Consider the following 15693-nt stretch of genomic DNA (forward strand, 5'->3'; position numbering starts at 1 on the left):
TACTAGTCAAATTTGAGATGAAAAATATCCAAACTTTTGATTTGTCATGCCAAAGTATAATAATAATCTAGACAAATTATGATTCTTTGCATTATTTATATTTTGACTTCATTTCCAAATTTCGAGAGCTACCAGCAAGAGTATTCTGAGTCCCTTAGGTCACTTTAGGTTATCGATAAATCGCGACTTTCTTGAGAAAAGTTGTTGACAGTCCGAATTTACACCTAGAGCACCGATCGTGCCACCCGAAGAGATAATCTTGCAAAAAAACGTCAACTTCCACGAGGAAAGTCCTCGTCGAGTACGTATTTATACCTAGAGCAACGATCGTGCCACCCAGAGAGATAATCTTGCGAAAAAACGTCGACAGGCTCGGGTAAAGTCATCACCGAGTCCGTTCTCATAACTAGAGTATTGTCGACTGATATTCGTATAGCTATGCCTAGCAATGCGTTGAACGTGAACATAACCGCATCTGCTTTCATTTATAAATTACTATAACACATCGACGGCGTATATAGCTCGTGAACATAGCCATTGGTCTGAACCACTTTTTGGTCTGAACACTTTTAGCTGATAAGAATTTTAGCGAAATGTATTTTTTTTTCAATCGCTCGTTTTTCGTTGAAACAAACATTTTCGTGGACATAATATATATCGTTGGGTCCCATTTTTACTAAGGAATCCATATCACTTATCAGAATTAGGATATCTATTGTCAAATTTAAATGAGAGTGAAAAATAGTTTTCGCGGGATGCGAAAAACTCAATCACGATGTATGAGAAAGCGTACGCCGCAGCTCTCTCTGCCATACTTGCCAGAGGGAGAGCGAAGCGCGCTCCTCAATAAAAATGATTGATATTCGGACGCGTTGTAACAAATTATCCAGAACAATTAGGTAATCTATGCAATCGAGATTGAAAAATAAACTTTAAAGCAAAACTTTATAAACTCGAATGAGACAATGATTTACATGCATGATATTCTAATGTAAGCATTGCTCTAAAAACGTATTCAACTATAATGAAAACAAATTGGGCGAGCAAACTAGCTTTTTCGAAATTGGGAATCTCAGAGCATGTATAAAGTAAGATAGAGTATGACAAGTTTGACCGTCATAAACATGGAATTTAATTTACTGGTGAGTTAAATTTTGTTGACATCATTGATATAGTTTTGCCGAAGAGAAAAGTCGAAAAAAGACTTAAAAATAATACATTGTAACATTTTTATTCCTTGAAGTATTGTTTATTTCATTTAATAGTATATACAAAAATTTTCAACTGAAAATCTAGTCATTTTCCAGTTCATGTGAAAAATTTTCATCTCAATGGGCACTAGGGTGTCCGTTATTTCCCGACTTTTTTGTATTGCTTCTCCCCCCACCTAGATGTCTTCTATTTGATAAGACAATGAGAAAGCCGGGTTATAGAGTTCGAAAAAATGATTTTAAGGTGGCCCCCAAGCGGCTTGAAGCTTACATGTATTTTAAATGGGAAAAACTTAAAAATTTGATTCTCAGCGTTAAAAATAATAAAAAAATTTGAAAAAATTCGCAAACCCATGTATTTTATGCATTTTTTGACGAGGAATCGATTGGTGACCTTGAATTTGATCTTGAACACAACCTCAAAGCTACAGCGAACAAAATATTGAGAAAAATCGTTTTTTTTTGCGGTAACCCCCACTTTTTATTGCAGATTCGAAAAGAGCGGAAAATTTCAAGTCAAATTATGTCTTTTGATTTTTTTTCAAGGGCATTATAAAGATGCTACAGATACAAATAAAACCCTAATTTTAGCGTGCAATTTTCGAGTTTTTACTAGTTAGGGCTTTATCTATATCTGCAGCGCCTTTTGAATACCCTTGAAAAAAAATCGAAAGACATAATCAGACATGAAATTTTCCGCTCTTTTCGAATCTGCAATAAAAAATGGGGGTCACTGTGAAAAAAACGATTTTTGGTTCTCTGTAGCTTTGAGGTTATGTTCAAGGTCAAATTCAAGGTCACCAATCGATTCCTCGTCAAAAAATACATAAAATACATGGGTTGCTGAATTTTTTCAAATTTTTTCATCATTTTTATCGCTGAGAATCAAATTTTTAAGTTTTTCCCATTTAAAATACATGTAAGCTTCAAGCCGCTTGGGGGCCACCTTAAAATCATTTTTTCGAACTCTATAACCCGGCTTTCTCATTGTCTTATCAAATAGAAGACATCTAGGTGGGGGGAGAAGCAATACAAAAAAGTCGGGAAATAACGGACACCCTAATGGGCACCCCCCTAAAAATTTCGCCTATGGTCCTTAACCCATTAACGACCAAACTGCTTGATTTTTTTATTGGTTTTCGCAGCGATTTTTTTTGTAGTTTGAGGCCTTTAAAAAGTTTCGTATGAACCTATTTCGATGTAAAACTTAATGCCCTTTCAGAGACGGAGCTCAAAATTTCGATTCTTTGCGTGATAAAAAAGTTATAGCTACTTATACGAAAAAAAAACGTAAAATTTTTTGCAAAAAATCAAGTTGTTGATTTTTTTTCACCATGTTACCGTTAGGGAATCACGATATAAATATGATCAGGGGTGATCACGACTATTAAAGTATCTCAGGGAATTTTTATGGAATTTTCTAACCACTACTTCAAACAAAAAATAACTTATATTCACATAAAGCATAACTCATTTTTACTCGAAAACTACTGAATTTAGAGAAAAAGTGCACAAAACCAAAGTTTTAAAAAGAGTTCAAAAATTCCATAAAAATTTTCTGAGATACCTTGATAGTTGTGATCACCCCTGATAATATTTATATCGTGATTCTCTAACGGTAACATGGTGAAAAAAAATCAAAAACCTGATTTTTTGCAAAAAATTTTACGTTTTTTTTCGTGTAAGTAGCCATAAATTTTTTATTACCCAAATAATCGAAATGTTGAGCTCAGTTTCTGAAAGGACATTAAATTTTACATTGAAATAGGTCCATACGAAACTTTTTAGAGGCCTCAAACTACAAAAAAAATCGCTGCGGAAAATAACAAAAAAATCAAGCAGTTTGGTCGTTAATGGGTTAAAAACGTAAATCTGGCACTGCTGCATCTATAATTCCGTGCAATTACTTCTGCTATATATAATTTAAAAATAAGTTAAAATTTCGTCGAGTGAACAAAACTATTTCTTTAGCATTCAAAAAACCATTTAAAAGGTCTTAGCGATTACTTCATAATAGCTATGTAAATTGTATCACAGCTTATCTATTTACCAGCCAATTGTAAGTAACAAATTACAAATTTAAAAAAAGATAATTATTCTCGCCTTTGTTATCTCTATATATATAAACCGCTTTTCAAGTAAAAATGATGTAGTTCTGAAAATAATTTTCGATAAAAGACATTATAGCAGCTTTATGCATATTATATAAAAAAAAACATATTTTTGACGTGTAGCAAATAAACCCTCTTAGAGATATATTAATTCCTTAACCTGAGATTAACTTACTCATGTTCTTCATTTTCTTTAAAATAAATTTTTAATACATCAAGATGAGCATTCTACTGTTATTGCGTCACAATTTTTCCAGAAAATTCTGCATAAAATTCATGATAGAATCAAGAAAAAAAATGAAAATCAACTACATTTTTTATGCTAAACAGACCGATATTCATTAAAATTAGTAAATCAATCCAATTCCTCCTTCGTAAGCATAAAAGTTACTAATTTTAGTTTTACGTTTACATGTAGACCTCATTACACGTCAGCAAGCTAACATTTATCTGTAAGACTTCCTTAAATTATCAGAAAAGCCTATAGTTATTTTGTACACTGGATAAAAATCACACGATTCCGTGGTATGGAAATGCGCGGGGGCTGGGTTTTTCTCCCTCCACCTAGTTAATCATATTCGCTAGAATTGCTTGAGAATTCTAGTTATGCACACAGTTTTAAAAAGTATACAGGCAAAGTTTCGAGGGGAGAGGGATCGCACCAAGAAGCTACTTATAACAAGTTACCGTAACGACGACTATATAGAAGAGTTTACGTTGCTTTCGTTCGACAGATTCGTTGTATCTTAAATAGTGCACTGACATCGACATCACCCTTTCGGTCGACTATCAACCATCAAGTTTTATACAATCAATTCATTCAGTAACACTTCTTCTTCATAATGAATTCAGTGGTAAATAAATTTGATCACGTATAAAAATCAATTTATATTGAGCCAAAGTATTTTGATTTAATACTTGCGCCGTTTTCAGTACAAATTTAATATACATATCATTTTTAAAAGCAAATATTAATATAATGCACATTATAAAAGTTTATTTTTTAACAATTACTTAAATGTATAGTTATTCAACTAGTTCTTTTCTTCGAAATTTAAAAATGATTGAAATTTCTTACTCCAAGGAAGAAATCTCCACTATTTATAATATTAAATTTATGTCAGTTATTTAAACTAACTGAAGAAATGTTGTATAATTGACTTTAGCTACACTTCCAACAAACTATTTATATGGATTACTTTTTATCATATTGTGAAATTACCTCGTCGTTAATGAAATTCTTGTGAATGAATTTAGAAATATGCGTGATACAATCATTTTTATGAATGTTTTCAGATAATTTTTGCCCTCTTACTATGCATTTGCTCAGCACAGCACGAAGTTCAACATCGTTTATCCTATTCACCCGTAGGACATCTTCAATATGTCGAGCCTGATGGTATGTAAATAATAAATTATATATAATTTTGTTTATTAAAACTCGATGAACATTTCTCTATCTTAAAGTCTTACAATTTTTTATAACATATATAAAAGACGATAATTTTTTATCTATCTATTTGTGAATCCAATTCGTTTTACGAATAGTTAAATTAATGTCCATTTGAATAATAAAATCTATTGGCACCGAGAGATTGATTTAAATTCTCAATGGTATAACATTTTTATCTCATTAAAGATATTAAAATTTAGCTGCATGCAAGAAATAAATCATTATAATGCATCATATAAATAAATGTTCATTTTATACATGTACGATTGCCAAAATATTGTTGAAATTCCACGGATTTTTTTTCAAGGTATGAAAATTAGCTGGAAACTTTTTGCGAATCATTCTCCAATACAACCCTATCAAGGCATTTTAAGTAAGCGCATTGATAAAGCTGAAAATGGAGGGATAGCGCAACACCAAGTTCATTTGAGAAATCGTGTTGACTGGGATAAATTTGCGACTGTACCTATTAAGCGAGTCGATGCACCTCAACAGTCAATTTCTCAACAGGAACAGGTAAAAAGAAACAAAAAATTTTCGTCGCGAAAATATCTTTTTTTTCAAAACATAGATTTTGTATGGAAATTAATGTAAAAGTTATTTTCACTGATCAGTTAATACATTTCACTTTAACGAGTGTTGCTTTGAAAACTTGTCAGCATCGATATAATTTCTGTAGATATTTGATCAGTCTGTACTTTGAAAGTAAACAGGTAGTTCGAGAAAATTTGAAGTTATTCAACGTCTCGAATGTCAATGTCAAATAGACTGTGATTATTACACGCACACCTACTTTTACTTCCTAAAGTTTTGTATAAAAACTTGTTTAAGGCTTAAATTATAATTATTTTGTCAGCTTCTAGTTTACTTTTTAGAGCGAATGCTAAAATATACAAGCGTTCAATAAGTGTCACTTTGATGCTCACGAGTAATAAAAATTTAATTGTAACAATAAAAATTAATTTTTTTTAATTACAAAATAGATTATTACAGTGAAATTTTATTTTATCTAACATTTTTGAGTTTATAGGTCCAGTATAAGCCTTATTCTACGGTGCCATCTCATATTCAGAATCTCATGACTAAATTGTATGCGCCACAACTTCCTTACATAGATCCATCAGTATTCATATACCCTGTAGAACAACATTATCAACAACAACAACAACAACAACAGCAACATCAATCTCAACATAATGCCGATCAGTCGCAAGAATCATTCGAAAGAGCTCAAGAAGCGTTTGAGCAATCGTCTGCCGAATTTCTTTCAAATAGTCAACCCAATCGGCAATTTCCATCATCTGCCCAATCACGCCAAGAACAAAATCAAAAATTTCCCTTTAAATTTCCAGCTAACAAAGCAAAGCCAAGTTTTCCCTTCTTTGATTATGATGGTGAACGAGCTACCAGTACCGTTGCATCTTACGAAAAGAAAAAAGATTTCTTTTTCTCTGGCGAAGAGGAACAACGCAAAGACGGCATGCCTGAAGCAATTCACCAGCTTTTGAATCTTCAAGCTCAGCTGCCGTACCATGTTATCGCTAACAGAATCTACTACAAGCCAACAAGCATGTTCATACCGAAGCCTCTGTCTGATGATGTTCAAGAACCCGGGAGTACTTACAAGTATCGCAGTAAAGTTTATTACGTGAAAGACGGAGAATTGCACGAAGAAGAATCTGCAGCAGCTGAAGAACGATTTGAAGAAAGCAAAGAAAATCCTGTTTTTCACAAATCTAGGTCCGTGAGAAATTAAATTAAGGATAATTGAAATTGTTTATAATAGAAAAAGTACGTACGAATACAAGAGTTAGCAAAGTATTATTATTTTATAAAATTTAATGAAAAATTTTAAATAAAGTGTAAAGTTATGATGAACTATAATAATATTCTTAGGTTATATTTTTTAAATGTATAATGTCAATATAAATTATTATTTTCATATTTTGTATCTATATGATTAAATCTAATGAATATATATTTGTAATGTTTTGGTCATCATAAACCAATTTTTTTGTTTTAATAAAATTATATTTTCCACGATATAAGATCAAATTATTTCGATTTATATTTTATTCAGTGTAAGTCAGGCTGCGTTTCAAAATGTAAAATTATAAGAAACAATTTTAGAGCTAAAACTTTGATAAAATTAAAATTAAAAAATAAAAAAAAAATTATACTATTACGTTATGTACTAGTTCATTTATAATTGATAACTGCATGATTCTTTACGCTTAATCGTTGAAAGTTGAAATTATCCTTACGAAGACATTTCAATAATCATTGGTTTAGTACGGGGAAAAAAAAATTCCATCAAGCTTGAGTTAATCAATAATGAGGTAAGTTGTATCGATATAATCCACATGCACAATTTTATGATTGGCAAAGTTCCTACAGAATCGACGAATAAAGTTTTATCAATGAAGACTTTTAAAAATGGATAAAAGTAAATATCAAAAGAGGAGCAATGAAAAAAAACTATGTATTTTAGCATAAAGCAACATTCACAGCGGGCAAGATCTATAAAGACGCCGGAGAATTGCAGAAGTTTGAGCAGAACATGAAAATGCCCCGCAAGCGAGAGACTGGCATTTCTCCGGATAAGGAAGAAAGGATATCTAACGAAGCGATTCACTTTCGTAGCCTTCACGTTTCGACCGTACCGTATATATTAATCCGGGCGTACAGAATGTATATGTGCGTGTGCATACTCTTACGTTACACTTTCGTTTCAAGCATTTTATGCGTTGAATATTTTACTCGTTCAGAAATCCACTTTACCATTGAAATTTCCTAATTTTTTAAGACACTGCTTCTTTATGATTTGAAATTTGATTATGCATCAATGGAAAATTCATTTTAGCTTAGAATCTAAAAAGAAATTTAAAAACTCAAATATCTGGTGTGTGCGTGTGTGTGTTTTCGAAAGAAATGAAATAAATGATTTGAAAACTGTTTTATTATATTTATCGATATGATTGTAGGGTCCAATGATTTTGCTTTGATTTTAGAAAGCCACAACGACAACTCAGTAAATCTTGGTGCTTTTTGAATTCAAATGAGCTTTCGCCTTATAGTCGCGTGAAAAACTGCAAAGCCTGTGTCAACTCGTAGATGGAACAGTTTTTTCAAAGGCCTACATAAACGTTACATCGATTTTAGAGCTCGTTACGCGTTCAGCAGCGACGCAAAGAAAACCTGTAAAAATACCTGCTTAATTTAGACCAGTCTACAGCATCTTATTAGATGATATTCCTGTTTATCCGCGCACATGCAGTCTGTGGATGTGTGTAAGTAGAAATACGTTGTCACGGTGGGCTCATTGCACTCGTGGAATAGAGAGAGGTGACTTGCCGTCGAGTAGTGAGGCACATCCCCTCGCGAGCCGGAAAATACCACCGCCGCCGACACTCTCGTCTAGTTCGATTCCTATAAAGTTGTTACCAGTTAAGCGCGCCCGCCTCAGAATATCACTCCACCCTCGAGGCGCTCGCATCTGCATCCAGCAGCAGCAACAGCCGTAACGATTTATATTCGTATAATATTTATTCTTTCGCTGAGCTCGCAATAATAGCTATGACAACATCACCCCAGGTAAATACTCGAAAAATATTTTATATCTGCTCGTTTGATGTGCATAATTTTTTTTGCTCGCCTTTTTTATTGGTGTTACGTGTTTCCATTCTACGGTGAACAAAAGCATTATTAAATTTTTAACAATGAATCATTTCTAGCGCTTTGAATATGAAGTAGTTTTCCGATTTTACGGTTTCGAGTTAACGATGCATTTCGCGCGAATAATGGTTGAATTAACGAAGGACGAAATTGTGAAAGTGAGGGGTCTCAATATGTAAAATATTCGGTATTTTAGAGATCCTAAATTGCATTCTGCGCAGCTGCCTTTATAGTTTTCTAATTACGTTTGATATTCCGTGGTCCGTTGCTTACTATGAATTATACAAAATTAATAATAGACTAAAATTAATTTAAAAAATAATAACATTTTATAAATTGTAATCTGATTCAAGAATAGAATTTAAGTATATTCCTCATAAGTGATACATCAGATTAAAATGTAATGAGAGTAGATTTATTCATAAATCTGTTATTTTTATCAAGTAACGATAAATATTGTAGTTTTATTAAGAATGTATATTCAATTTTTCATTTCAGGGACTTTTTACAACTACAGTGATTTATTACTAAAAATAACTTCAATATTTCTTAAACTTGATTCGTGTAAAACATTACGAATTTTTTGTCTATCTCACAATTAAAAAAGCCTCGATTCAAACTCGTTTCAAATTTCACGAATTTCTTGACTTATTATCGCACACGTGTACTTTAGACGTTCACAGCATAATAATTTTCGCTCATGTGTCATGTTAATTAAAAAATTAGTTGCTCTAACATTTCTAATAATTTTTTGTTGGCTACATTGGTAATGAATTAATTGAATGAAAATAGAAACTGTTTCCATAACTTGTAAAATTTTTTGACAATTAATTAACCTTTAAGAGAATTAAAGTTTTCTTTAAATATGGGTATTATTCACATTTATTCGCTGTATATATACTCAAAATCATTAGAATAATTAAACAAGATTTTGGCATAAGACTTTGCATGCTTTCGAAATTTAAATGATCAAAAAGTCGATAGACTTTTATCTTAAGTCTTTATTTTTACCGCACGTGTAAATGGTCTGCCGACTTTCTATTTCATTTTTTTGCAAAGATCGACGGTCCCCTTTCTCTCTCTTTCTCTCTTCCTTTCTCTCTCTGTCTCTTTCTATCAAATGGTTTGTAAGGCGCTCGATATTCACTTACTACAGATAAAGAAAGTCTTGCAGCGGCCAACGACCATTGCAAAACAACGATAAATTGTCGTTCCGTGTACAAAACGATGTACGTTTTTACATTTATGATTGCGCCTGTGTGGTTTTAATGAACGCGGCTGGTAGTACATCGAGCTATCGCGAAGAAAATTTGATGCGGATATAAATAAATGTATAAATGCACAAAAACGTCCATATTACCACTTTCACCTGCGCTATAAGCAATTACTTTATCTCAAAGAATGAGAGATAAAAAGAAAACTTGTATAACATATTCTACTTTTCAATGTAACGCAATTTAGCATATTAACACTTTTAATTGCAAATAATATTGATCATTAATATTTTTTATTGTTTATAATATCCCTCTTAAAAATCAAAAGAATTTTAATGACCTAGGAAGAAGTCAATGGCGAATAAAAAAATAAAAATTTTATACTCGGGAAACATGCCGAAAACTGGAATTTTTTCGAGAAAATTCCTTAATCTAATGACTTAGTTACTAAAGAGAGTGAAGACTACCCATAGATTATAATTTTATATAATGCGGTTCATTACTTGGCACCGTAGGACAATTTGGTTTGCTTATTTGTAAACTGGATTGAATTCCTAACAAATGTATGTGTGTGCCGCGTGCGCGTACGTCGATTGGTATAAAACCAGCATAACTTTTAAACGGAGGCATATATCGAGATGCGGTTGGGCTACTTTTGTAGGATTTTTGCGTTGCAAGAAGCGTCAAAAATATATTCAAATATTCATCGATTATTTAAATTATACTTTTTTTCTTTCGATGATTGTTGTTTTTTTTGTAATTTTTTGAGATTTTGAACCAAGCATCGTAAGATAATTTCATTTACAATTTTATAAACTAGATTAAATTCCTCACAAATGTCTGTACGTCAGCCTTCTAAACTTTTTTTATGATAATTCATCAATCAAATGTGGTTTACTTAAACTTGTACCTTTTTTTTTTACAGATATTTGTTTTCGTCGTTTTGTTACCCTTCTGTTTTGGGCAATTCTCTATTCAAGGGCCAAGCGATGGAAATCGACGAGCACAGGGTCTTAAGTTCACTCAAGACAAAGGTGTTGAGTACACTGATCAAGCAGGTACTCGTTTGAAATATTTTATCGTTATCGGATTAATTTCGAGCTTCACTGGGAATCTACACTCAGTTATCTGCTGAAGTTTTCTCTAGTAGATCAGACTATTGTCGAGGAATCATTGTATAATAGCTTTTCTATTGACGGGTAAACCTTTCCGATTTTTTGATCCGAAATTTTTTAATGACCACGGGGCAACTTATCACCTCGTCTTTTTTGTCATAACCACGCCTGCACAGCAGGGTTGCAAATTTTTTAATTACTTTCAAATTTATTTAATAATTCGTTTTTAATTATTAGTTAAACTCAATTTAAATTAAGAATTGGAAATAAATAACCGAGAAAAAATTAACCGGCATGTCAATTCTTAATGAGTCGCGTTATAACTCACTTTCGAAGTTCAGTCTCAAAACTGAACTCTATGCGGCTCCGGCTGTGAAAATTCTAATCATGCCTATGTATTATATGTTCGTTAAATTATTGCACTTTTTACTGCTGTAAAAATGTAAATTTTTCTTATGTAAAGTGAAATCGATATCGACAGATTTTGATCCCCTGAATCCAATGGCGTGAAACTTATATGCCCAAGCCGACAAAAATTTTAAAAAAAAATGCGATCAACGTTTTTAAAATTTACGTAAAAAAAGTATAGGGAAAAGGCTCACGAGAACAGCCGTGTCTCGGTGAAAAATCAAAATTTTGGAATTTCGAAAAATTCAATAGAAAGGGACGGAAAAATCCTTCTCAGAAATTCTTAAAAAAATTTTTTAAGTGTAAGGTGTATTTGTTTCCTTATTGGATTTGTCTTTGATGTACATCTACACAAATTTTTTAATTTTCAGAATCTCTAAGAAACGATGGCTTTTCAATTGTAGGCGCCAGCGACGGAAATAGTAATTTTCAAATTCAAGGAGCTACAGATGGAAACTCTGATTTTAAAATTCAAGGTGCCACAGATGGAAATTCTGAATTTCAAATCCATGGTCCAACTGATGGAGGTAGTCAAGCTTACGTTCATAACTATGAACAACAACAGTATCAACAGCCAACTACAAGTAAATCATTCGATTACCAAGAAGAAAATGGTAATTTTCTTTACCAAAATTATGAAATAATCGTTGAATTAATGTAAGAATTATATGTTCTTAAATAAGGTAATCAAGTCCACTGGCGATCTTATAACCGAGCAACCGAACAACAAACTCAGTACCAAGAGCCCGAGGTTGCTCGGCCCGTTCAGCGTCGGCCTTCTACTAGACGAGCTCCACAACAAGCTGCAGTTCAGCAACAACAACAGCCTCAAGCTGCTCAACCTCAACCTCAATATCAACAAAATCCAGGGTTTCTAGGCAACGTCAATTACAACCCAATTGAAAAAGCACCCCCATCAATTCAAGAAATACTTCAGTATCAAGCTCAAATACCTTATATTGATATCGTACCCGAAAAAACAAGGTAAATTTTTTATTCGATACGTGCAACCCTCTATAATGACTTTTTCCATATTTTTTTCTTATCAACTGAATATTTTTAAAGTTTCATATTTCCAAAATAATTGATAAAACCTTGATGCTGTAAATCACCATTGAACGTTTTATAAAAATATTTCACAGATGTTTCCTAATTTTTTTTTGCTCTTTTCTGGTATGTAATAATGAAATTGTCTTTTCTTAGTTAAATTCATTCAGCTTTCAGATCCATTAAAATAATTTTATATATGCCTAAATCTTTTTAGAAATGTCGGATTATTTTAGGGCTTTAGGAATTGATAAATAAATGATTGAAAGAATTCTAAAAATTTAAGACATGTTTTTGGATGACTTTTCAGACTTTTTTTGCATTTTTTCTTTAAAATGTTCTTTTTTGAGTTAGAAAATCGCAAACATTTTTAAATAAAATTGAAAATTATTTTGAAAATAGGCCTGAAGGTGACATGCAACTAATCAAGCATAGTGGGCTTCATTATTATGTACTAGAAGAATAAAAAAAAATTGGGATAGATCTTTAATCCGGAAGTGAGAAGGTTTTTTCGGGAGTATAAATTTTAAATCATCCAAAATTTTGGTTTTTGAAATACAATTTTTGCGAAGAAATTTTTTTCTTCTTACAAATTTATGATAAAAAAAGCCCGTATTGAAAAAGTATCTCGATAAGCTAATGATGAAATTTTCAGAATCGAAGCTCTTGAAGCAGCAAAAGCTCAGGCTGCTAAGTTTGCCGAAGACTATCCGAAACAAGTCTTAGCTCAACGACCACCTCAAGTTATAATTGAAGAAGCTCCACGCAATCAGTACAGACCAAAACCACGTCCACGCGAGCGGCGTCAAACAGCCCAATACCAAGCACAACAAGACGAAGTTGTATATTATGAGCCCCAGGAATATACTGTGCCGTCTCAAGAAGAGAGCTCTGAGCACCAGCGACGTCAGGCTTCTTACTATGAAACCCCAGCTTCACAAGAACAATCACATTTGATTCAAGCTCATGAACCATCAGCGGCTGAATATTACGCTCAAAGATCTAATTATTATGCCCAGCAGCATCAACAGCGTCAGTTACAACAACACCAAAAGCGCCAACAAGTGCCTCTTAACGATGTTTATCAACAACAACGTCAGGCTATATATCTTCAACAAGAGCAAGAAAAACAAGAAGTTCAGCATCAACCCCAGCAACAGCAGTACGTGAAACCTCCTGCAGCTACATTATCATCCTACAAGAGGCTAAGTCAGCCATTGTCTTCTGAAATTCAGCCTACTTATTCAACAAATGTACCACAGCAAATTCAAGAGATCCTTAAATTTCAGGCTCGAATACCATATGAGATAGTAGCCAATCAAATTAACATAGGACCAGTAAAGCCTTATGTACCACAACCAGCTCAACAAGTTCCACAGGAGCAGCAAGTTCAAGAAGCTCCACATTATAAGCCTCAAACAGATTACCGACCTCAAACTTTCGATCATGATCAAGCGCATGTTTATTCATTAAAAAAGCAACTATTAAATCAACAACAAGTTAACCTGCAACATTATGGACAGCAAGCTGACCATGGATTTAGACCACTTCATGTCAGGCAAAATTAAAAAAATTCAAAAAAGTATTTTTTTTTTTCATTAATAGAAACGGAAATGGACCAAAATGTAACTCTCAATCAATTTTTCTTTAAAGATTTTTGATAATAGTTTGATTGAATCGAAGATCCATTCATCTGAAGAATTCTCATTAAATACGGAAGAAATAAATTATTTACTGATCGGATTGATTGATAAAAAAACCATCATTTTTAATATTGTGTATCTGAAAAGATAAATAACTCAACGTTCGGAAAAAGTTAACGTTATACTTGTTTAAAATGTATGAGATAACCATGCTACCGATCAAATTAACACAAAAAATTTGTATGATGTGAATATCGAAATTTTTGAGTTGAAAAATTAATTTAAGATTAATGTATAATCAAATTTCAAAAAAATTGCGCATACGCATCAATTCATATCAAAATTTATTTGTGTCTTTTTGTAAAGTTATACGTAGTATTAAATAACGGTGATATACTATTAAAATATAACCATATTAAAAAAAAATTGCTGGGGTTTCAAATGCAAGATCTATCTGAACACCCAAGTAAAAAAAATAGCTAGATTCTGATCACATCCAGCGATTTTTTGATTAATGAAGCGTGTAAATGAGTGTGCGAGTGATACGATTTTTTTATACTCAATGTTTAGAGGACAGGTATAATGGTAAATATATCTACCAATTGATAGATGATTATTTTATCATTTCTGGCCTGTGAAGATTAAATGTATTTATATCCGTTATATGTACACATTTATATAAAAAAATTTTAGTACAAAAGCAAATGTACTGTAACTTTATTTCAATTTTTATCTGAACAATGAATTATTATAAATAAATATTAAAAAATATATGTAGTAAGGGTTTACTACACCCGTTGGCGTCTTTTTAATTTGAATGATAATTTTGAAAGGACCTGGTATGGAGGATGGACACTGTTGCAAGACGGGAGGATTTGTAATGTTATTTACTTTGTTGTTATTTGTGGAGACATTATTGTGTATAATGTCTAGGATGGCGAATGTAACATAATTAAGATTTATATTCTGATGATTTGTCAACATATGTATATACAGCAGAGCTGATCTGATCAGATTTGTGAACAGAATTTAATAACTATACATCATAGCTTCTTCGACTGGCAACGAAGTAACGGTTTTAATAAATAACATGGCCGAGTTAGTAAAATCCCGAGGTTCCAGTTATCATCTATCCTTAGAAGGTTTTCTGTATTATAAAAACGGCGGCACTATAGGAAAACGAGCGTACTGGCTTTGTAAAAAAACCTCTCAGTGTTGTGCCCGAGCTGTGACTATCGGTGGTCCAGATGATTTACAATTGGTGAAAGGTGCTGCGAGTGACCACATATGTATTCCTGATGTTAACGCAGTTGAAGCAATCAAGGTTGTGTCCGGCATTAAAAGAAAAGCGGAAGCTCATCCAGAAGCACCGCCAGCACAAGTATTACGTACTGAGCTTAAAGATATACCTTCCGGTAACGATATCAAACTTATTCAATTACAATCATTAGCGCATTATGATTTTCTAATTCTACGGTTATCATTTAGGTGTCCTACAAATCAAAAAAGAGCAAGTAGACACAGAAATTCTTCTAAGACAATTGCAATTAGGACAGAAAGTACGGAAAGGACAAGACCCACACCGCAAAAAGAAAGAAGAAAAATTATTTTCATTAGTTTCACAATATTATGAGTACGTTGGAAATGACGATGTTATGTCATACTTGAAAAATATTAGTACCATTATAAGATTATAAAATTTGGGTTTATAAAAAATGGATTATAAAAAAAAATATTATAAAAAACGTACGTTATAAAAAATGTCATTATAAAAAAAAATTTATAAAAAGTATTTTATGAAAAATGTACCCCAACC

General features: G+C 32.4%; 2 protein-coding genes across 2 annotated transcripts; both read left to right on the forward strand.

Annotated features, from left to right (window-relative positions):
• Positions 1-1124: 1124 nt before the first annotated feature.
• LOC106650252 lies at positions 1125-6531 on the forward strand. Its single transcript, XM_023460518.1, has 4 exons — positions 1125-1142; positions 4619-4721; positions 5083-5291; positions 5806-6531. The coding sequence occupies exons 1-4, from the start codon at positions 1125-1127 to the stop codon at positions 6529-6531; spliced, it is 1056 nt and encodes a 351-aa protein (XP_023316286.1).
• A 4001-nt stretch (positions 6532-10532) lies between these two features.
• Positions 10533-13802, forward strand: LOC106650251 (putative mediator of RNA polymerase II transcription subunit 26). The gene is made up of 4 exons (XM_023460520.1): positions 10533-10722; positions 11559-11801; positions 11871-12171; positions 12890-13802. Exons 1-4 carry the CDS (start codon positions 10533-10535, stop codon positions 13800-13802), a joined length of 1647 nt encoding a protein of 548 aa, XP_023316288.1.
• The last annotated feature ends 1891 nt before the right edge of the window (positions 13803-15693 follow it).

This window comes from Trichogramma pretiosum, unplaced genomic scaffold, assembly GCF_000599845.2.
Source record: "Trichogramma pretiosum strain Unisexual culture from Peru unplaced genomic scaffold, Tpre_2.0 scaffold5, whole genome shotgun sequence".
Lineage (NCBI taxonomy): Eukaryota > Metazoa > Arthropoda > Insecta > Hymenoptera > Trichogrammatidae > Trichogramma > Trichogramma pretiosum.

Excerpts from the sequence above, each read along its gene's own strand:
- LOC106650252 (XM_023460518.1), top strand. Across the intron at positions 4,722-5,082 it reads TCAATATGTCGAGCCTGATG|GTATGAAAATTAGCTGGAAA; the intron begins GTATGTAAATAA and ends TTTTTTTTCAAG. Across the intron at positions 5,292-5,805 it reads CAATTTCTCAACAGGAACAG|GTCCAGTATAAGCCTTATTC; the intron begins GTAAAAAGAAAC and ends TTGAGTTTATAG.
- LOC106650251 (XM_023460520.1), top strand. The coding sequence starts at position 10,533 with ATGATAATTCATCAATCAAATGTGGTTTACTTAAACTTGTACCTTTTT. Across the intron at positions 10,723-11,558 it reads TGAGTACACTGATCAAGCAG|AATCTCTAAGAAACGATGGC; the intron begins GTACTCGTTTGA and ends TTTAATTTTCAG. Across the intron at positions 12,172-12,889 it reads ATCGTACCCGAAAAAACAAG|AATCGAAGCTCTTGAAGCAG; the intron begins GTAAATTTTTTA and ends TGAAATTTTCAG.